The 23,974-nt window shown below is 39.0% G+C and overlaps 1 protein-coding gene across 3 annotated transcripts; it reads left to right on the top strand.

Annotated features, from left to right (window-relative positions):
* On the top strand, positions 1-23,849 carry MGST3 (microsomal glutathione S-transferase 3). 3 transcript variants are annotated; one of them, XM_070939183.1, is made up of 6 exons: positions 5-172; positions 3,674-3,797; positions 14,299-14,372; positions 14,865-14,922; positions 18,251-18,323; positions 23,632-23,849. In XM_070939183.1, the coding sequence occupies exons 2-6, from the start codon at positions 3,681-3,683 to the stop codon at positions 23,739-23,741; spliced, it is 432 nt and encodes a 143-aa protein (XP_070795284.1). In that variant the 5' UTR covers positions 5-172; positions 3,674-3,680; the 3' UTR covers positions 23,742-23,849. The 3 variants fall into 3 exon arrangements, with proteins under 3 accessions (XP_070795286.1, XP_070795284.1, XP_070795285.1); XM_070939184.1 differs by lacking the exon at positions 5-172 and adding an exon at positions 173-245; XM_070939185.1 differs by lacking the exon at positions 18,251-18,323 and having other exon boundaries at positions 1-172.
* Positions 23,850-23,974: the final 125 nt, after the last annotated feature.

The raw sequence follows: 23,974 nt of genomic DNA, 5'->3' as shown, positions 1-23,974 counted from the left end.
CGCGGCGCCCACAGGAACCTCTTTCTGCTCTGGGCGGAGCTAATTCAGGTTCTCCCTGGCGCGGGCAGGTGCTGGACTTCCTGCTAACAGGAGGAGGGTGATTCGGCTGAGCGGCTGCTGTAGGGTCTTACTGCCTTGGCCCTTTGATTGCCGAATCAGCTCTCAGAGAAGGGTGAGCGCCTGCCCGCTTGCAAGAAAAGAGCCTTTTCGAAGGCCGCTGGTGGGGGATTTGATTGTTAATCGTCGTAAGCACGTTTTCTTTGCCAGTCCTTCCCGGGGGAAAAATTGCTCCTTACCACACCTGTGAGACTGAGGCGGTTGAGGTCTTGAATCGTCACCGGAATGATCCCTGCAGACTTTAGCTCTGACTGCTTTTTACAAAGTCTTCTGCGGGAGGTCTGGAAGCGCTTTCATATTGTTCCCGACTAGTCAAACGTATTTTAAAGTACTATTTGGTGAGAGCGCAGACACGATGTTTCTCACAAATTATGGATACCGCCATTGCTTATTTCTGTCCTAAAGGAGTGCATTGTTTGGGGCCAAATTCTTCTCTCTGGGCTCTGCTTTGAACTTTCTCACTGCCAGGAAATTTCTGTTTAGTTGGGGATAGGTTGAATGTGCTGTAGATGTTTAGGGCTTGTAGCTATATATGGCGTGGTTAGCCTTCTCATTATGGGGGAAAGTATCTTTCTTTTAAACGAAATATAGTGGAACTAGAATATTATGCAGCACACAATTGTTTCCTTCAAGCAAGTAGCTCCAAACTTGTATAATATTTCAGGAACTCCCAGCAAAAGAGAAAAAAAAAAAATAGGCCTAAAGTTCTATGCTAGTCAGGCTTCACAGTTCTGGGTTTGGTGTGATATGGAAGCGCAGAAGACAGCAGAAAGCAAGACCATGATAGTGTTTAAAGTTTAAACTAGGAGAACAAGAAAAAGCTGAACTGTTTTGCTTGAAAGATTGCATACAGAGAGAAAGCAACTTGCTATGTTTTTCTTTTTATCTGTTTTTCTGTACCCAGATTTTGAATTGAATTTGTATTTCGTATTTGAATACAACTTAAATGAAAACTTGTTTAGTTACTAGGATATTGAGAAGAAAACAAAGAAGGCATAGGAAACAGCTGCCTGCAATGTTCTTTATTTTTTGTATCCTGCCTTTATTTTATAAATAACTCAAGGGGTTGAACTTACCTAATATTCTTTCCTCCTTTTATTTTTCCCACAACAACCTTGTGAGATGGGTTGGGCTGAGACAGAGTAATTGATTCAAAGTCATCCAGCCCACTTTCATGCGTAAGGTGGAACTTGAACTCATCACCTACCGTTTAATCTCCCTTTGTCAATATTTCAGATACAAGGATTTACATTGCTTGTTTTACTGAATTTATTCATAGTGGTTATGGTTACTGCTACTAGGGCTTGGTGAGATTTGTAAGAGAGTAAGCTTGAGGAAAATTCAATTCAAAACTCAATACCAAGAGCCTTGGTAGTACAGTGGTCTAAAGCACCTTGTTATTAAGATCAGCTTCCTGCAATTACTGCAGGTTCGAATCTCGCCAGGCTCAAGATTGACTCAGCCTTCCATCCTTTCTAAGATAGGTAAATTGAGGACCCAGTTGTGGGGGCAATAAGCTGACTTTGTATAAATATACAAAAGGATGAAGGCTATTGCTTAGCGCATTGTAAGCCGCCTGAGTCTCCGGAGAAGGGCGGCATATAAATCAAATTTAAAAAAAAAATGTCCCAAATATATCTTTGCTCACATAATGTAAAAATGCAACTTCATTTACAGCGAGGATGCAGCTTTAAGTACTGTATCAGCATATACTAGAACTTACATTGGTTTTATGTAAGGACCTGAAAATTATGAAAGACAGAGGAATTAGGACAATAGTTTGGAATTATGACTGAATCCTGCAATTTGGAGATATTTTGCAATAGTCTGTCTTCATTTTTTAGCTCATGAAGGACTTGTACATTGCCATCTCACCTTTATTGGAATATTGGAATACTCTTTATTGGCCAAGTGGACACACAGGAATTTGTCTCCTGTGCATAAACATTTAGAATGATTACAAAGTTAGCATTTTTTTTTTAGTAATCACTCGGGAACATTTAACCAGCATAGGCTTTGCTTAGGCAATTATTTTAAAAGGAATATTATCTTGTTTTCTAGAAAAATGTTGTTTATTTTCTAAGGCATTTGCTATTTCAATCCCCTGCTATTCTGTAGTTCATAATTCTAGCTAGATTGTCAGGAGAAACAAATAATATCAGAATGCCAAATGCAAAAGAAGAAAGCTTTGGGTAAAAATCTCTAAATAATCTCCAGGAAACCAGTTATATGAGGACCCGGTTTGTGGGGGCAATAACCTCTATAAAATATACAAAAGTATGAAGGCTATTCCTTAATGCCTTGTAAGCCGCCCTGAGTCTCCGGAGAAGGACAGCATATAAATAAAAAATTAAAAAAAAAAATCTTTCTGACTTGAGTCTTAAATTATGCTAAACTGTGGTTTGTAGAATAATTTGTGTTCCCTGTGACTTTACATTGATGTCTCTTTGTGCTCATTTACTTTCAGCACAATCTAAACATGTTTTGTTTAAAACAAGACTCACGGAATTCCTTGGAATTTATTATGATATAGGTACCTGAATGTCCAGCAGATGATATCAATTTGGTTGGCTCTAGCATCATGGGTGTCAGACTGGCGGCCCATGGGCCGGATGCATCACGCATAGGCCATGCCCACCCCGAAGGGGGAAAATGTCATGAAATGTCATGTGACGACAACGTGACCGTGAGTTTGACACCCGAGCACTAGCTAATAGTTAGAAAGGAGATCCCCAGGAAAACCCAAACTTGAGAAAACCAAAGATTGAGAAAACCCATCCTGGGTGAAAGTTACACTATTATCCTACCCTGTTTTCCCAAAAATAAGACATCCCCTTTTCAGGCTTTTGAGTGCATATGCTAAAATAAGCCTCCCCCCTGAAAATAAGCCCTCCCTGAAAATATTTAAACGCAGAGCTGGAAATCAGGTAAGATGGCAAGAGTAGCCCCATCTTGCTCCACGTGCCCCAAAATAATAAGACCTCCCCAAAAATAAGGCCAACCACTTATTTCGGGGTTCAAAAAAATATAAGACAGGGTCTTATTTTCGGGGAAACACAGTATTGGATTTTTCTTTTCAAAATTAGTGGCATTAATCAAAAGAAGAAAGAACTCTCAGCTTCCCGGTGATGAAATTGGTATGTTTTCAATCTACCAAAGTTCTTAAAAGATTTAACATACTGGTATGTTTTCTCCTGTAGGATGTATAATGAAGTTACACAGAAGAGATGTGAATATTACCGCAAAGCTGCCTAATTTGTTTCTGTTTTCTTGTGGTGCCTTTAAAACTTTCTCTAGGAAGGTTTAAGTTATTTCAGGATGGGGAAAAGTTGGTTGTTGGATTTGACACTGATGGGCCAAGAACAAGTTTCACAAGTCCTAATCTGTAGAAATCAGCCTCTATTTTGATCTCCTCACTTTCTTTACTCTTATTTTTTTTAATGTCCTCTTGGGGAAAGAATATAATTATTACCTGTTAATATCAGATGATATAATCTTACCTACTATATATTGGAATGAACACGCACTAATTTACTGCTTTTAACTTTCTTCATAGGGCCAAAATGGTGGCTTTCTCAAAAGAATATGGCTATGTGATTCTCACTGGTACTGCCAGTTTTGTCTTGATAACACACCTTGCAGTAAATGTGGCGAACGCACGCAAGAAATATCATGTGGAGGTAAGCATGGGTGATTTTCCCAGAATCCCCCTACTTAACTATTTCTAGAGGCAGAAACTCTAGCATTTCCTGAAAGGAAATGTGTGTGTGTAGAATTATGTAAAATACTGTGCTTCACCTTTCAGGAAACTATTTTAAAAAATAATTAAAATATTGTATAATAATAAAAAATAAACAGGTAAAACAAGTAACCAGTTTAAAAACTTTCATAGCCCATGGGGAAGGAATTCAGAACCATTAAAAGGCCCAGTGAGAATCTATCAACCTGATTTATACAGGGGGCCTTAGCCCTCTAAGGTGACTTTAAGGGCACAAATTTTGCTCCAACAAATTGGATCCATACTACTTACGATTTTAAAAGATAAAGTGAATAAAGATTTGGGCTGCAGAAATGGGTAGAGTCAGTGAGTGGCAATGAAGAGACAAGGCATTTCTCAAGGCATTACAACCACATTTGGGGCTGCAATTTCCATTGCTTAGCAAAGTACCGGTAGTTAAAACATGATAGCATGAGACTATAACTTAGCAACAGCAATCCTACAGTGCCAGCTGTCCTGACTTATGGATCACTAAGTAGCAAGTGGATTGTGTCCCACATAAGCCCTGGAAGGCCCAGTGCAAGCTGCATGCAAGTTGGGAGGTGCTGATGTACATCATGAGATCAAGGAGTCAAGAGAAAGAATATGTTGCAGCTCAAGGGCTACGTGGCATGCCATGGCTCTGGGACTGCAAGAAACTCCTAAGCTGCAACACAACGCAAAGTCTTAACTCCAGTCTCATGAGGAAACTGCTATGTATGATCTGGGGAAGAAAGCCTCTGGCATCTAGGAGCTACCTCATGAAGGGGCATGATAGCAGTGTGCGGTATCTTAAGCAGCTGCCACAAAGAAGAAAGGGGGTGGTGGTGGTCAAGATATTCTCCAAAGCACCTGAAGGCAGGACAAAAAGCAATGGATAGAAACTAATCATGCAGAGAACCATCCTAGCACTAGGGAGGAACTTCCTGACAGTTATGGCAATCAGTCAATGGAATGGCTTCCTTTTAGAAGTTAATGGTTGCACCATTACTGGAGTTTTTAAAGAAGAAATTGAACAGCCATTTGTCTGAAATACTATAGGGTCTCCTGCTTGAGCAGGGGTTGGATTAGAAAATCTCCAAGATCTCTTCCAACTGTATTCCATATCTTGTATTTAGGCTGGGCATGCATGCTTTGTCAGCAGTGGGGGAAAAGATAGCAAAGCTCAACTAGAGTGTCAGAGGTCACAAAGTTCAGGCTGCCAGAAGGGTATAGATGGGGGAGTTAAAGCACCTCTGCAGTTATAAGTGCAGGCAGGCTGGCAGTCAAATATACAAATCTTGAGCACATGACTGTGGGATGCTGCAACTTTGGGGGTTGTTCGTAAGTCCCTTCATTCAGCGCCATTGTAACTTTGGTCACTGAACAAATCTGAAATCAAGGAATACCTGTATCCAAAACCCCAACTCTTCAGTAGTCCTTGTTGAATGATCACTTGTTCAATGACTGAAGTTACGACGATGCTGAATATGGGAGACTTGTAGTTGCAGCTATTGCTGCATCCCTGGGTCACATTGCAATTTGAGCATTTAGCCACCAGCTCATAATAATAACTCTTGCAGGGTCCTGCAGTCACATAATCACGATTTGCAACATTCCCTGCCAACTTCTGACAAAGTCAAACACAAATGGCAATTTGGTGATGTCATATTTTAAACTTGTTTAGCAATGGAGTTGCTTATCCTAATTATCCTAATTATGTGAGGATTATCTGTAAACAAATAATAAAGAGCCTTGGTAGTACAGTGGTTTAAAGCACCCTGTTATTAACACAGCTGCCTGCAATTACTGCAGGTTTGAATCTTACCAGGCTCAAGGTTGACTCAGCCTTCCATCCTTTCTAAGGTAGGTTAAATGAGGACCCAGTTTGTGGGGGCAATAAGATGACTTTGTATAAATATACAAAAGTATGAAGGCTATTGCTTAACGCATTGTAAGCCGCCCTGAGTCTCCGGAGAAGGGCGGCATATAAATCAAATTAAAAAAAAATAAAAATAATGAAAATAAGAGTTGCTGTTAGCTAAAATAAGGTAATTGTAAAATTTGTATCAGTGAAAAGGAGGTGCTTGAAATTGAAAGGTCAGGATTCCACTACAGAGAAAACATCCTGATGGTGGAAGCTACATTAAATAGAAAGGTTCCCATGAGCAGCATTTCCTCTGTATGTGATCTAGTTTACATCTTGTCATATTTAACTTATCTTCTATACTATGGGAGTTCTGCCTAATACACAGGCAGCTGTGTATTCTGCCCTTAGCAAATCATACCTGGACTGCCAAATTCACATTTGTTACTCAATCATGAAGGAACTGTACCAGGTTTGAAACACCTTCAGCAGTTCTGTTTTTAGACCAAAGATTGAATGTTTTCATTTCTGTGCCCCAGGATGATGCACACATTCTTACAGATGGCTCATGCCATGGATGGTAGAAGTCTTCCCTACTTGCAGTCTCCCCTCCCCTTTCTTGGAAATCTTGGGGCGGGAGGGCGAGTGGAATAAAAGTGAGAATATCTTTTACCCAAGAATCTACTCTTGATACTCCAATTGAGAAGAGAGCTAGCGGGTATATCTACTCCACTTTCAATGCACTAGCTAAGAAACCTAACTAACACAAGCAGGATTGGGAAATATTTGACCAGTAGACATGATTTTTAGTAGTCAAGTGGAAGAAGAAGAACTGCTACCTATATTCTTTCAGTTTTCATGTCTCCTCAGATCTAGGTGAAAGTGTTCTTTTGTTTCTAAGCTTTTCCACCATCTCCAAGTAAATGCTGAAGTATGTATCTGTTGCAAAATTTCCATGTCTCCTCTAGCCACCCAACTCACTCACGGTAACTCTGGGCAGCATACAACAGTTAACAATTCACAGTTTAAAATCCACTATTTTTTAAAAAAAACTCCAAATCTTCACCCCATTTTGTATTACATATTTGATAACTGGATAGAAGAGAAAATTTCAGTTTCTCTTCAGGTAAAACTTTCCTGTTCTGGGCTAAGTATGTGAATGGTTGTTGATCAAATCCAGGCAATTATGTCTGAAACTGATACTTAGGATGTACCATATTTTTCAGAGTATAAGAGACACCTTTTCCCCCCTAAAAAGGGGTGAAAATTTAGGTGCGTCTTATATACCGAATGTATCCCTGCCCACCCACTGGCCCCCACCCTTTGGCCTATGCCTCGCAGCAATTACCTCCTTGCAAGCAAACAGCAAGAAAAAACAGTTCCTTTCAGCTTCAGCATAGACTAATTAATTGCACAAATTGATTAGATTGCCTCCAGACTCTCAACTGATTTGCTCTCAGCTGTTTTGCGCAGGCCTTTGCTGCTTGCTTCAAGGAAGAAAATTGCTGGAGCAGATTTTTTTTCCCTTGTGCTAATCAAGCTATGCTGAAAACGAAACTGAAAGTAAAGCAGGCTGTTTGCTATTTGGTGCAACGAGGCAAAATTAGGCAGAGGTAGAGGAAGATTACTTTTTCTTCTTTTTCCTCACCAAAAAAGGTAGGTGCAAACAATGGGAAATTTAGGGCGAGGAGAGTTCAAGATTTTAAACACAAAAGAAAAAAGAGAAAGAAAAAGGCAAAAATAAAAATGGGAAGGGAGAAAAAGAAATGAAAGAGAAAAATGTTATACATATTTAGAATTGAAATACGAATAGTAAGAAATAAATGGGAAATCATGATTGTAAAAATGAAATGAATAATAATTGGAATATTTGTCTTTGTATTTTTGAAATCAAGACAATAAGTTTTAATTTTTTTATTTTTTTTTAGAAATATGAGTAAGTATAAACTAACAATTGAAATATCTTTAATGCAGTGGTGGGATTCAAATTTTTTAACAACCAGTTCTGTGGCGTGGCTTGGTGGGTGTGGCTGGGTGGTCATGTGATTGGGTGGGCGTGGCCAGGTGGTCATGTGATTGGGTGGGCGTGGCCAACTCAACATCACTCATGTCAAGGGGCGCTTTGCCCAGCCCCTCCCCTCTCAGCTACTCCTTGTCACCCCCGGCCTCAATGTATCTATAGTTCTGTAAAATGTTGCTCACTTTTTTCGACTTTATTATCTGCATCTACATACTATAGATGCACTTTCATGGACCACTGAAAAAAGGAAATGGCTCACATGCTTTGCCCAAGAGTGTGATAGGCAATAGGCTTTTAAGGGGCTGCCAGAAAGAAGGGGGGCCAATGTATTTTCCAAAGCAGCAGAAGGCAAAACAAGAAGCAATGGATGGAAACTGAACAAAGAGAGAAGCAACCTAAAACTAAGGAGAAATTTCCTGACAGTGAGAACAATTAACCAATGGAACTGCTTGTCTTCAGAAGTTCTGGGCGCTCCAATGCTGGAGGTTTTCAAGAAGAGACTGGACAGCCATTTCTCTGAAATGGTATAGGGTCCCCTCCAAGGTCCCTTCTAAGTATTATTCTGACACCTTTCCCAGGCCCTCCACTCAGATTTGGCATCCTCAGTTTTCCTGCCTGAACAGGAGGTTGGCTAGAACAGAGGTCTTCAAACTTGGCAGCTTTAAGACTTGTGGACTTCAACTCCCAGAATTCTTCAGCCAGCATAGCTGGCTGGAGGATTCTGGGAGTTGAAGTCCACAAGTCTTAAAGCTGCCAAGTTTGGGGGCCCCTGGACTAGAAGACCTCCAAAGTCCCTTTAAACTCTGTTATTCCTAAGCTAAATAGCTAAGACCAGTGGTTCTCCCCACTTTGGGGAGATTGTGTGCAAAGCGCATGCACGAAGTGAATCAGTGGTAATACCATTAGAACCCACCACTGTCTAAGACACTCATTGGGACCCTATCTCTTTTAGCATTTTTCTTGACACTTCTCCAAAATGCACCCTCAAGAAGCCACATCTCTCTCCCTCTCTCTCTCTCTCTCTCTCTCTCTCTCTCTCTCTCTCTCTCTCACACACACACACACACACACACACACACACACACACACACACAGAGGTTTCATTGGATATCTCTCTCCCACCCTCCTCTCTCTCTCTGCTTTAGGCTTAGGAAATTCCCCCGCTGCCTTCCCCAAACACCTCTTCCCATTGCAAATGCAGCGTGCCGTTCAGGTGGGTAGTGCCTGGAATGCAATAAAGCCCACCAATTCACATCCTGCTGGCAGGCTAATGAGTTGAGAAGAGAGGCGGGGGAGCTGATCGGAGCCCTCCGAAAGAAGGGAGCTGAGGGAAAGTGGATGTGCTACAGATGCTGTGGATGCCCTCGCTCGCCCTTTGCCTGGCTTCCCTCCTCCCGCAGTCTCCTCAATGCTCACTCATGTTCTCCCTCCCCACTCTAGCTTGATTGCAGGCGGAGCCACATTGCCTTTTGCAAGCCTGCTGTTGGAGAAGCTGGGTGCCAGTGAGAGCTGGCTTTTTGCCTAGCTTTGTCCAGCTGTCGGGGACATGGCTTCGTCCCCAGACCCCTGTCTGTTCCCCCCCCCCCGACAGCCGGAGAAAGCTAAGCAAAAAGCCAGCCCTCATCAGCACCCAGCTTTACCGACAGCAGGCTTGGAAAGGGCAATGTGAGCTTCTACCTGCGTCAACCTAGACTGGGGAGGGAGAGAGCGCGAGCGAGTCAGAGGCCCTTCCCGTCAACCTTTGCCCAAAGCTCCACACCGCACCAGGAAGCTGAAGTTTGCATTTCTTCCCCACTCCGACCCACGTGTACCTTGGCAACGGGACTGTTTCTCTCCACCCCCTTTTTCAGCTGCTGGATTGGAGGGACGAACCTAGCTTTGCTGCCCATTGCAGCTAGGAATCTCAAAGCCCAAAATGAGCGCTTGTGCTACAACCAGCCCCTAGATCAGCCTCCTGCAAAGTCTGTCTTTCGAGGAGCCCGGCCGAACTTTTGCGCGCCATGTGCTGAGGCGGAGGGAGGGGCTGGAGCTAATAGGTAGCCAAACTAAGTGCCCAAAGGACCCCATCCTGTGATCAGGAGTCCTGTTGCCTCAGCGAGTGAAACTTTGGCCGGGCTCCTCGGAAGACCACGGAGTTTGCAGGCTGCCTGCCTAGCTAGTGCCCAGATTGGCTGAAACAGAAACATTCATTCTCGGCTTTATTTGAGATTCCTAGCTGCGATGGATAGCAAAGTTAGGACTGACCCCGGCCAGCTTTCTTGTTTAGGGAAATGCTGATTGGGAGGGCTGCGCGGCAAGAGAAAAGGCATTACATATCAGCCTCATCCGAGGCGAGTGGCTGGGAGGGGCAAGGGGCGTGGCCGGGCGTGGTTAGCTACCGGTTCAGGCGAACCGGTGCAAACCAGCTGAATCCCACCACTGCTTTAATGGTATATGGTGGTGAAAGTAAAAAGGATTAAATTATAGCTTGGATAACAGCTAGAAATTTTTAAATTTAAGTAGGGAAATTGTAATGATTGAAATATTTTTAATTATATATTGTGATGAAAGTAGAAATGATTAAGTTGTGATTTGGAGAATTATATGGGCAAAACTATGTGGGTTATTTATTTATTTATTGGTTCGATTTATATGATGCCCTTTTCCGGAGACTCAGGGTGGCTTACAATGCGTTAAGCAATAGCCTTCATACTTTTGTATACCCAAGCGGTGTTCTTTTTTATACAAAGTCAGCTTATTGCCCCCACAATCCGGGTCCTCATTTTACCTACCTCAAAAGGATGCAAGGCTGAGTCAACCTTGAAGAGGTTGGGAGAGTTTAAGATGTGAAAATGAGTAACATAAGAGGGGACAATTATTTGGTTTATTATTATTGGTAAATATAATTAATTGATTTGTAAGAAATTGGATTGCATGGAAATAATTGGAATATTCATGTTCATATTGATTAATATACAAAAAAGATAGTTATATAACATTGATTTATATTAAAATGTTGAATTTGTATTAAACAATTGTAATATTACATACTTAACCAATGTGAGGATGGATATAAAAATAGATGACAATGGGAAGGGGTATAATATAGAATAGAAGGGAAAAAATGAATTTGATTAAGATTAGAGATGATGATGGGTAATATTTTTTTTAAAAAAATAGATGAGGAATAAATATGGAAAAAAGGAAATATAGAAATTGTAAATTTAATTGAAATGACTAAACACTGTTTAAATTTGTGAACCAGCCAAATACTCTGTTCAAAGAAAATACATTGTATGTTTGTATGTGTGTTTGTCTAAAAAAAAAAAAAACTTAAAAAAAAAACCACCAAAAAAGGTAGGTGCTCTTATACTCCAAAAAATACGGTAATTCTCTTCTGGTTTCAACTGGAGATGTGCTCTTAAAATGAATCCATTAGCTGTTTTTGTAAAATCAGGAAAGCTGGACAGGATTGGAATGCTTCCAGTGAGGTTATAGTTTGAAATGTTTTGTATACCTCAGGTTTCAGGTCTTGTTTTAATACAGAAACTGAAATGTAGCGGAACAGTGACAGTGGATACAGTATATGGCTCTGTTACTTTTCTTGGACCTCTCTGCCACTTTCAGTACCATGAGCTAATGTATCCCTTGGCTTGAGTTAGAAGCAGAGGTTTTGCTTATATTTAGATATCAATTCTGAAATGTGATGATTCTGAAATATTTCTGCCCTAGGATAGGTATAATACACATTTTCTGCTTTGTTTTATATAGCATTTAAGTACTAAAAAGCTTAAAAATAATCTAGTTATCCAGACTTATGATAGCTGCATAAACAACTGACCCTTCCTCTCTTTTTTTTCTCATTTTATATTAATCAATATGACCTAGTGTTTTCTGAGAGCCAATAGCTTAGTCTGGACAAGCGAGACAAATTATTGGGAGGTTTATTTTTTCTTGTGGGGGAAAGGTCATCTTGTTCTGATCAGGATTTCACTTCTCAAGAATTAGGTTTATCACTTGGAATACTCTTGTATTTATCATTATCACTAGAAAGTCAAATTACTGTACCATGTATGATAACTCTATGTTGCAGCAATTCTACTAATCACTTTTTTGGGATTTACTGAAATGTATTACCTGCCTAGCAAGCTATCACTACCTAGTTTGCTGGGACAGTACTCAAGTAAAGGTCAATGCTGATTAGAAATTGGATCAGCATGAAATACTAGGACTGTAGGCTAGCCCGGGGTCACCTCACATCTGGATTGTTGCAATACACCAGGGGTGAAATGCTCCCGGTTCGGACTGGCTTGGGCGAGTAGGTAGCGATGGCGGCGGGCAGTTTGGAGAACTGGTAGCAAAAATCCCTGCCCCCACCCATGCCCAGCTGAGCCCCGCGATCATCAGAGACTTTTTTTACTTTTAAATAAATGGCTCTGACCAGCCAAGCTCTGACATCCCAGCTGAGTTGCCTGATAATCAGGCAACTCAGCTTGGATCGCCAGAGCCATGTAAAAGAAAAAAAAGTTTCTTTTTTTCTACCCCCCCCCCCCCCCCCGCCAGCCTCCAGCTTGCTTACCTTAGCTGCTGATCGCATGATGATCGCAATCCATGCATCAGCAAGCAACTGAATCTCCCTGCCTGCAATCAAGCTCATTGGTGAGCAGCTCTTTCTGTCTGCCTGCCTTCCTGCCTAGACTTGTGGACTTCAACTCCCAGCAAAGCTGTCTGAGGAATTCTGGGAGTTGAAGTCCACAAGTCTTAAAGTTGCCAATTTTGGAGACCCCTGTTCTGTTGGGTAAGTTTTTTTCCCCTTTGGGACCTTTAAAAAAATAGTTAATTTGGGTTTTTTTTAAGTTGTTCTTTTTTTAGACCTAGCCATTTAAAGTTTAGGAAGTTTTAAATTTAACTGCTTTTATATAAAAATAAAAATAAATAAAAATAAAATAATATTTGTGCAGCTTTCTGAGATTTAGTGTGTTTCTGTAGTGTTTCACTCTAACTACACAAACATACAAAATCTCACAAAGCTGTATGTGGAATTTTGTGTGTGTAAAGAGTGAAAGTTGGTTTTTTGGGCTTTTTGTGGCTGTGAGGTTCCTGCTTATTGCAGGGGCCATTTTGGGTCTAGCACAGCTGCTTTTACATTGTGGGTGAGCCAGTTGTATTGTGTTGTGTTTTGTAGGTTAAAAAAGGGCAAAGAAGTGACATTGACTTGGCCACGCCCACCCAGTCACCTTACTACCAAGTCCCTCCCCCTAATTAAGCCACACCCACAGAACCGGTAGCAAAAAATTTTAGATTTCACCCCGCAATACACTCTATATGGGGCTGCCCTTGAAGACCACATGAAAGCTACAGCTAGTTCAAAATGTAACAGGGCCTGGATGTGAGAGACTGATTACCTCCCAATTCGTTCTGCCCACTCAGTATATTTCAGTAGAGAGGATGTGTTACAGGTCCCTCCATTAGACATTGTCATCTTGTGAGACTAAAGAAGCATGCCTTCTCTCCCCCCCCCCCAGAACAACATCCCCCCAAAATAAAGACTGCACCCTCTCCAAGGATGCTGGGAAGTTTTGAAAATCTGGTTTTGGTCTCCATACAGGGTTAATGTTTATTAAAAGCTCCTGTTTTGTTTTGATTTTGTTGCTTATTAGATAATTTTAGTCTGGCTGTCATTCTGATTTAATGTTTTTATTATGATTTTTCTAGTTTTGTATGCCACCCAGAGTCCATTAGAGTAGAGCAGCCAATAAATGTAAACAAATAGTGGTTGAGAAATCAAAAACATCATGGGGGAAGCAGTGACAAACCTGTGTGTGCATGCACATGTGCACACATACACGTCACAGAAGTTGAATTTGAATAATATTTATGTAATCAAGTTTTGAAGAAAAGTTGGAGAAAAAACAAAGGATATTTAATATCAGCATTCAGATTTGTAAAAATGTGCCGTGGGAAAGTTGGGAAGAAAGTATTTTCCATTGCAACAGAAGTTAGAACCAGAAATAATGATTGTGAGTGCAGCTATTTAGGTTTTATACAAGGAAAAACTTCCTGGGGGCAAGATCTGTGCAAAAGTAGAAGGTTAATCAATGGAGGTTGTGAGTTATCCATTTCTGGAAGTTTCTAAGAGAATGTTGATCTGCCCCCTCTTATGGATACAGTTGGTTGGTTTCCAGCACATTATAGAATAACATGATATTTTTGATTGCTTTCAACTTCACAATTCTATGGTCTGTGATATTTTTATGCTTCTCATATATCTAATTTTTACTTTCATAACAAAAGTGGGCAAAAGCATGGTAATGCAGTTATTTTACTTTATTAAAATATTCTATTTATAAATGCTATTTTTATTAATCATTCTTTGCTGTATTAATGTATTTTTTAAATTTTAATTTGTCTATATGCTTGCCAATTTAACTGTCCACTGTATGAGTAAGAAAAAAAGGCAGCTTCTTTCAGGAGATGTCAACAAATATACTGTAAGGTTTGGAATAATGTATATATTATTTATTTAGCTATACAGTATATATATAAAATCATATATGTATGTAATTTTTCCCTCAATAGTATCCAACCATGTACAGTATAGACCCTGAAAGTGGGCATATCTTTAACTGTATCCAGAGGGCACACCAGAACACGTAAGTAGTCTCTATTGGATTGTGCTCGTTCCGGGTTTCTTTCAGATTTGGTGCCTAGAAGACATCTGAATTCCACTATACATTAGAGAGGAATTGTGGAAATCTATATTAGTTACTTTGATGCAGCACTCATGATATGCCTTTTTTCCTAAGGACATAAATGGGGCAGGCTGTCATGTTGCTTGCTCTGTCTTTGGACATCATGAAATGCTACTATTGATCATTTGGATGTAATTCTAGACAGCTGCAGAGCATCTGCTTGAGAAGACAGTGATCAAGAATATATTGTGCAAAAAAAGCAGAGCAAAATTATAAATTGTAGATGAATCTACTTGTGTTTACTATTATGTTTGCAGGCAAGCTAAAGATACCGGGATAGCAGAATATTCTGTTTTCTTGTTGTGGATATGTTAGGTTCTGTATAATGTTCAATTGGACATAAATGAGTAAAACCCATTAATGAAGTATACTTTAAAATCTGTGTGTTTTTAGCTTGGAAACATATCCTTCCTTCCTGTTCTTTCTTGGAATCAGTGGGATCTATTACCCGGTAAGAACAATATTTAGGTCTGGATATGATTAGCAACTTCTTCAATGGAAATTGGTGTACCTTTTTAACCCAATAATGCTTCTTAAGGCAATATAGTAAAACCAGAGGCAGGTGAATTAATGTTGTATGTTCAAACCCATCCATCTTTTAGTTTTAGCTGATAATTTGCAGTTGTATAGTATTTTATTCTTTTTAATGTTTTATTCCTAATGGATACATGTTATTGTATTTTTTATTCTTTAACGTCGTAAGCCGCCCAGAGTCACCAATTTAATTTAATAAATAAATAACTTTCATACAGTAATCAGCATCTGGCATCAGTGTAAAATATTGCATCCTGATTTGCAAATTGTTTTTTTTTAAATTAGCACTTACATTGCAAAAAAAAATAAGAAAAAAACTTTTTTTATATAATTTTATTTATAGTTTTTTCTTTAACATCCATAAGTGCTTAGTGAACAATATATTGCTGGGTCAATATACTTTATACACAATACTAATGATAATAAAACTATTTAAATATACATAATCATAATCTTTCAACTTCTAACATTTGTGTATACATTGTAATTATAATATATTCTATTATATAACAGTATACATAATACTATTTTCCCAATTTCTACTTTCTACCTCTTTTTTCTAACTCTTAATAAAATAGCCACCATATTAAGAAGTATTCTATATCTATCCATCATCTCTTGCCCTTTTTAGAATTTCAACTCTTATTGACTTTTTGGTAAATCTTTCATATTTCTCCCTTGGGATCTTGTATCTCCTTACATCACACTTATTTAATATAAGTATTTCATCTGCCTCAACACCTATCTCTTGCTGTTGGATTTCTAGAACAACCATCCGTAATTCTTTCATCACTTTTGGGAGATCTTTCTCTTTATTCTCTTCTATATTTTCAGCTCTTAAAGAGTAATCGCTTCCATATCTTTATCTGCCTGTATCATTTTTTGATTTATCTCCTCTATTCTTTCCTCAGCTCCTTCTGATTTCTCTATTTTCTGAGTTTTTTGTTCATCTTTTATTGTCATTTACTGTGGGTTTTCTAGTCTCACATCTGTATCCTGCATCAGTTCCATCATCTTCCTATGATTCCTTGTCATATCTTCCTGAAAACATTGAAATATCAATATTATTTCTTTATGAACTGTATTTGTTTTCCCCTGTTGAAACATTTTATAATAATTTAATAGGCTGAAAGTTACTCAATATTCCACCAAGATTCCAATATCCCAGTTGCCCAGAAACACCAAAAACACCAGTATTAGTAACGTTTACTCAGATCCGATACTGTTCCTCAAAATCCGTACAAAATGTATAGTCCTTAAAATTTTCCAATTTGCACCCTCAAAATTATCCAAATTTAAAATATTGTTTAATTTTTCTTCTTTCTTCTTTCACCTTGTAGCGTGTTCTATCAGATAGTATTAATAATCCAGATTGACCCACCAGATTTCCCAAAATCTCTTTAATCCACAAAATCAAGTGTTCAGTTTCAAGGATGTTTCTTGTTAATTATAGTCCACCTTGCCTTAAAAATCTTCAAGAGGCTCACTCAATATTTCCAAGCAGCCAAAATGGCAGTAGATATGGAACCAAAATAAAGAGGTCTTCCAGGTGTTGTTTGCCTTTCACTATTTTTCCTCCTTGTTTTTCTTCTGTTATCAATCAATCCTCACTTGCCAAGGTCTTTTCCCACCGTGTACAAGTATAATATCTTCTTTCACCAGTAGGTGGTGTCAGAATATTCATGATTGGGAAGACATGGTAATCAGGTCAGCCAATGAATAGGCATAGCAACTAAGTCAGCCAATTAGGAGCTGAGACAGACTGGAGCCTTAGTGTCTTAGTCTGCAGCTTCTGATTCTGTGCAGGGAAAAGAGAAACTGAAAGCAGTGTGTGTTAAGCTCTGAGCTGTGAAGCTGTGTGTGAACTTGCCTGCTGATCTGAACTGAAATGAAACTGAATCTGCTGTTGGTATTGTAAACTTACTTCATGTATTATTATGCATATAAAAAAGTTAATGAATCCAGCTGAATCAGTTATCTGTGTGTGCTTCTGGATTTGATTTTTGCAAGAAACTCTGACAGGTGGCACCCCCGCTCTAAGTCCCAGCATTAAACAAAGCAAAGATAGAACAGCTGATTGTCAAAAAGATTGAGGAGAGAAAAAAAACAAAAACAAAATTCCTTTTTACTTATATGATTTCTTCCAGTAATCAGACAGTATTATCCACAAATTAAGTCAGTTTTCACACTATTACAAGTTCCAGTCCGGGGTTTCTATATTTTAAAGCTTCATAGTCCATTAAAAGTTTGTTTCACTTTTGGGTCTATAATCTTTCTGTGTTAAATCGCCACTTAGCATTTTGGAGAGGTTTTTTTAAAAGAACTCTTTTATTTGGGTTTAAATCTCTAATAATAGAAGTTGAAAGTTGTCTCACCCAATTTCAATCCTCTGTCCACAAACCGCTTCAGCTCATAATCTTCTTGTCCCGGTTGTCATAGCTTCGGTCTTGCCAAAATGGCCATCGTCTCTGCTGCCGATCAGGAGGATTTTTTTGGATCAAGCGGGGAAATTGCTGTTTCCTCGTGATCTACAAAGCGTCCATCCTTTCTTCACCACCCCTCCAGGGTGGCTTTGACCCTGTGAGGTCTCCTGGCAAGCAGGTATCAGCTGGATTTTGTGGAGCTCCGCGGAACTCCACTATCCCATATCCATCCTGCTGCGATGCCAACCAGTGAATCCCGAAATACAGAAACTCCTTATTGATAGCTTGAAGGATGTTCAATTAGTCATAATTAGACCAAAGTTATTGGTTTAAGAAACTGGAAGATTGTCTATGAAATAAATATTTTTGGATTGATATTGATGACAACTATTGCCAACATATCTTAGGAACATGAATCAGACCACAAAAAGTTGATCTTTTTAACCAGTTGAATATGCTCTGCCACAATCAACATAAATTCACGCTATTAAAGAAGCTCACAATGTAAATTGATAAAGAGAAAGTTGGAAAGAAAGGTAAAAGTTATACAGGGTAAAAGAGAGCAAGTTTAATTGGACTGATCATGTCACTTCATAGTTTTTGCACTTGCCCAATACAGGATGTTAAAAGGAATCTGGAGCAAATGAAATAGTGGAGTAAGCTTTATGTTTTCTACCTGTCATTATTTACTTTCTTAGGTATTATAACCACATCTTTCCAGGATGATTCTCCCACAGTATAAATCCTAATTGTACTGACAAACTGTCCGTTTAATATCCATTTAATTTTAAACATCCTTTCATGTGCAATTATTCTTCATAGCATGTTGCTACAGGACTTGGTATAGCATGGATAATTGGAAGAATACTCTATGCTTATGGCTATTACACAGGAGGTGAGTCCTTGTATTGAAAATTACAATCATGTCATTTCTTGCAAAGCTGTTTTCAACTCTGGTGGTGTTTATAAACTCCTGCTTCACTTGACATCCATATACTGTTTTACAAAATCTGGGTTATGTCAAGATTAGTCTGAATTCATAATTAAAGTTTATTTTTAGACGATATAGCTCAGGGTTGTCAAACTGGATTTCTTCGAGGGCCAGATCAGCATTGTAGTTCTCCTCTGCGGGCCGGCAAGGGGAGGGGGCGGATGCCTCCTGCAGCACCCTGCCAGCCAAAACGGGGTGCGGGGACTTTGTGCATGGCCCCCATGCACCTCATTTTCGCCCTCCATGGCCTCCTGCAGCATTTTGCTGACCGAAAACGAGCCACATGGCCTGTTTTCGGACCATTTTTGGGCCCATTTTTGGCCTGTTTTGGGCCTGTATTTGGGCCAGCAGAGTGCTGCAGGAAGACATGGAGGGTGAAAACGAGGCGGGGCGCACACCACCTGTTTTAGCTGCCAGAGGCACTGCTGGCTGGTCCTTTGATATTTCCAGTTGGGCCATGGGGGCTGGATTTAAGCACCCCACGGGCCGGATCTGGCCCGCGGGTCTTGAGTTTGACACCCCTAATATAGCTGGTCCTATATTTTCCCCAGAAAATGGAAAGAAATAGGGAAAAACGTACCTAGAATCGGTGGATTTGATTTAAATCAAACTAATTTAAATCATGATTTAAATCACTAGTCAGTAAGGCTTGATTTAAATCATAGTTTTCTACATAAAGACCAATTCTTGCTGGTATAACTTTAATATGCAAGTAGATGAAGATTTTTAGAATAACAACTTTTCATATTAGTTTTTTTATCCCCAGTTTAATAGGTTAATCATATTTGGACAACTTTTCTGTTGTACTTAGGAAGGAAAAAAATAATCATTACCTTAATAATAACAATTTAAATAGATTTATTCAACTGAAACAATAACATTACAGCATATGTTATTTGCTTAAACAAACATCCATGTTTGTTAACTAATTTGGCTAAACAAAAAATATATATTTTAAGAAACTTAGACTGTCAGCCCAGCCTACACATGAAAAACTTAAATACTGTCCTCTGTAGCTCACTCGTCATCTTCATCTTCTTCTTTGTTCATAATCTGGAAAAGAAAAACAAGCTTTCCTGCTTTATCGGGTCCCAAATGATTTCTCAATTTAGAATGAATGAGTCCAAAGGAAGAGAATATTCTTTCAACGCCTGCAGAAGAAGCTACTGCTGTTAAAAGTGAAATCATTACTTGAAGAGTCTCTAAATCCAAGTGCTTAAGTGACTTCCACCAGTTCACTGGTGTGACTTTAAAATATCTTCAGCAAACATATATTTCTTGAATGGTTCCCCCTTAGCTTTGAAGTTTATTATAGTTGGCATTACAGATGGATGATTGCTGGATACCCATGTCATAGCTAACTCCTCTTCCTCAGCACTTAAGTTTTGACCCTGATACTGGATATTGACAATATTTGCCAAAAAATGAGCTGGAGGCAGTACTTGTCCCATTCGTTTTTTTAATGCTTGTAATTTAATTCTGTCCATATGTAGTTCTGTTTTTAAGTGTTCACTCAGTTACTTCCAAATTTCAACAGCATCAGCAATAAAACAGCTATTTTTCTGTATTTTGTTTAAAACTTCAGAGATGGGTTTCAGGATGCTCAGCATATGTTCAACATTTCTCTTAAGCCCAATGTTGAGGATTTTGGCTGTGACAGTGCCATCTATTTTATCTCGATTTTCTTCACAAACTGTCATCAAAATAGGCCAGTTCTTGATATACTGCTCAAAACAGTCCACCACAGAGTTCCATCTAACATCTTGTGGGAGCGTTAGCTTAGTTCCACCCATCTTTTTCAGAGCTGCTGCAGCAAAATGATTGTTACGGAAGTATTTAGCAATTTCAACAACATTAGTCTTTATTTCTGGAACACTTAAGTCTTTGTCTAAGAGGTGCAGCAAATGAGCACTGCAACCATATGTTATTAGCTTTGTATTCCCTTTCTGCTCTTCTAAATTTCTTCTCATCTTGGATACATTTGCAGCATTGTCTGTGACCAAACTGCGTACTAGACATTTGAATTTTTGTTCACATGTTGTTATAGCTTTTACTGCCACTTCTTGTAAGTATTCTGCTGTGTGTGCATTTCCTGACGTATTAATTGTTTGTGCAAGGAAGACTTTCCCTTCTTCTGTTGTTATGCAAGCACAATAGGATCATTGTGGACATTACTCCACCCATCAATACTTAGGTTAACAATTCTACCCTCCAGAGCTGTTGCACATTGCTCCATTTCTCTGTCATACACTTTATCCAGCAGTTTCCCTGCAACATCTGCTCTGCTGGGTGGACTGTATCCTCGTCTCAGTGACTGAACCATATTAATGAAATATGGGTTCTCAGTCAGACGGAAAGAAGAGTTCGTTGCATAAACAAACTGGGCAATTTTTTCATCAATTAACTCTTTTTCTAATCTGCTAGTTTTTATCACAAACTTATCTATGGTGGTTCCAGGAGGGAAGGGTTTTTTCTTTCTTTTAGGTGATAGTGATATTGGCTGTGGGTGTCTGATGATGATGATGCTAATGAAGCACTATCCTGGATGGATAACTCTGAAACTGTAGAACAGGAGGATGGTGATCTTGAAGGTGGATAGTTTCCAGAATCCATGAATTTCCCTAAACAAAAAAGTCAATGCTGTTATTTTATTGTTTATACAATTTCTGCTTATTGTACACAGCACTGCCCCAAAAGGAATATTTGCTTTTCTTCATAACTGTACCAAATGACAGTAACACGCAGTAATAATAAGAAATATAATTTTGCTCAAACATGACAGTTCAAGGCAGTCTTTAGAAATATGATTCAATAAAAATGTTTACTAATCTGAAGATCCTGCCTGTTCAAATGTGTTTCTTTGGTCATCTTCATCACAGCACTTCTCATGATGTTGCCTCATTCGGGCCACCAGGCCTTGCATTTCTTTGTTGCAGTGTTTGCAGTTTGCACGCATGCCTGCCTTACCGATAGGTAAAGGAACTTCATTAAAATATTGCCAAACTGGATTTACGGCCTGTTGCCATTATAGGAAAGAATGTGATAAACCTCAGGTCATACACACAAAAAGATCCACAGACTTGTCTATCTGTGGCTGTGCAGTATTGTGCTCAGAAAGTTTCACTTTCATTTTGTACTGCTTGTCTGCTTGCCCCTTTCTCCTCACACTTAGTTTCATTTTCTTCTTGTGCAGATCTATTCCACTCCAATCAGAAAAATATTGTTTCTATTCTATTCACTGAACTTCTTGAAACTTAGCACTGAAGGGGTTGATTCTGTATTCATAGGTTTGTAGAACAATAGGATTAAGGTCTTTTTCTCAACTCTGTTCATGTTATAACATTTTTGCTGTGAAGAAGAGGCATGTGATCTCTGCTGAGTCAAATTCAGTTTTTAGAACTGCAAAAGTAAACCAAGCATCTGTGATAATATCTTGTAGGCAGAGAAACTGCCCAATAATCTTACAAAAACCTCTGGAAGAGGATGACATTGTGAATGGATGAATGGAATTTATATACCAAAAAAATTAAACATATATAGCCTTATTCTACATAATTAAAAAACTAATCTTTATTTCATGATGGAATAACCTTTGGATGGTAATATATTTTCCTCAAAACGCATTTTATTTAAAAAAATCCGATTTATTTATTTATTTTTATTTTTTTTAAAAAAAATCATTGATTTTTATCCACTCTGCCTGGAATTAATTTACCTAGACCATTAGGACTTTATTTATTGGTTAAATGAGGCTAAATTCACATATTATGTCAAAGCATTTTTTAAAAAATTTTTAAATGTTATTGTTAAAACCAACATCACCAGATTTAGAACAACTGGATCATGAATCTTGCTAAGGCATGTATTTTAATCTGGCTTTGTGCATTATGATTCCAGGGTGATTCTAGGTTGTTCTTTGTTCTTTGTTTATTCAGCAAATTTTGCTTTAAAATCTGGCTTGCACTATATAATGGATTTATATAGACTGTATTATTCCCAGAAAACATTCAAGTCAAAAATAAGATCTTGGGTTTATCTATCCATAGTGCTATGTGATAGTGAATTTGCACATTATATTAAACTATAGACAAGTGTAATATTATTAGTGAATGAAGTTCATGTGTTAGTATTCCCTTGTTGTGACCAAGGCTTCCTGAGTCATTAAAACACACGAGTAGTTCCAAAAATCTTCTTTTATTGCAACAGCTGTGAATTACATTCATTCACAGCTGAGTCCCAATTAGTTGCAAAAAGTCCTTAGGGAGAAGTCCTTTGGGATAATCACCAACCTGAGTCCAGAATCAAACAGAGATGCCGACTGGGAACAGAATTAACAACTTTGCTTTCCTGCAAAGGGCCCACGTGCCTTTGCTCTTCTTTTAAGCCTTATGGGAAGGGGCCAATCATCTCCAGGCCTTACTCCCAAGTCATCCCTTTTGTTTTAACTGTTCGTGCCTTTTGACAGCTCTACGCATGCGCGCACTAGGAACAGGCTCCTCCTGTTCCTCTGCCTCTCTGATGTCTGACTCTGGAGGCTCCGGAGTCCACGCATAACTTCCAGATGGTCCTGGCCCCATCTCTGCCTCTGATGCAGAGCCCTCATCCGAGCCTTCCCCAGACTCCAGGACTGGCCCATGTTCCTCCCAGCCTCCTCACTGTCCGACTCCACTGCCAGCTCTGCAGGCTGCTGGCGGACCACAACATCCCTAGGGAATAGAATGAAAATCATGATTAGAGAAACAGAGAAGAGGAAAACTTGAATGTATATATCTGAATGTCTAGTTGTCTAGCTTTTTCTTGTACTCAGCCAGCTATCAAAAATGTAGAAGTGACCATCCTACTAGGGCTAGTGTTTGGGGAAATAATACTTCATGAGTTAAAAATGCTATGCAGATACCTAGTCCTTTATTTAAAATTGGAAAGCATGTGCCATGAGTGGAAAGCATGTAGGAATTGCAAGTTAGTAAGAGAGTCACATAACAAAAATGACACATAGAAGATTGCCCAAGATAGTCTGTAATATCATATAAATAAGTAATGACCTTATTTCTGTGAAGGGCGCTCTTTTGTATATGAAAATGACAATTTCCTTGAAGCATCTAGAAAAACTTATTGGATGAAAAAAAAGCATTTCAACAAATTTATTTTGCACATTAGTTACTAATGTTGCTATTTGTATTACGCCATATGAATATTCTGTCTTATTTTATAGATCCTAGTAAGCGAAATCGTGGAGTCCTCGGTTCCATTGCACATCTGTGTTTGGCAGGGACCACTGTTTACTCCGCTTTCCAGCACCTTGGCTGGATCTGCAGAGCCTAGGCAGCATCCATTCTGGTGACTTCCTGAGATGTCTTTAAACATTTCTCTCATGTAATTTTTATTATTGCTTTGTAAAAAAAATAAAAAATAAAAACAAAAATGAATCACCTCTAGTTCCAATGTCCCCTTCTTGTTAAAAGTCAGCAGCATGCCAGCTTTTTTTCCTCCTAACTCCAGATAGTTCTATGGCATTTAGCATGTCCCTCATTTTGTAATTGTAGGCATTGCCTGGT

This window comes from Pituophis catenifer, unplaced genomic scaffold, assembly GCF_029215685.1.
Source record: "Pituophis catenifer annectens isolate HBS135680 unplaced genomic scaffold, rPitCat1.0.hap2 SCAF_3, whole genome shotgun sequence".
In the NCBI taxonomy this organism is placed as follows: Eukaryota; Metazoa; Chordata; class Lepidosauria; order Squamata; family Colubridae; genus Pituophis; species Pituophis catenifer.
The sequence above is the reverse complement of the archived record's forward strand: the minus strand, read 5'-3'. Positions and strand labels throughout refer to the sequence as shown.

Coding starts and splice junctions, on each gene's coding strand:
- MGST3 (XM_070939183.1), top strand. CDS start 3,681: ATGGTGGCTTTCTCAAAAGAATATGGCTATGTGATTCTCACTGGTACT. Junction 14,923..18,250: donor TCAGTGGGATCTATTACCCG/GTAAGAACAATA, acceptor TATTCTTCATAG/CATGTTGCTACAGGACTTGG. Junction 18,324..23,631: donor TTATGGCTATTACACAGGAG/GTGAGTCCTTGT, acceptor CTTATTTTATAG/ATCCTAGTAAGCGAAATCGT.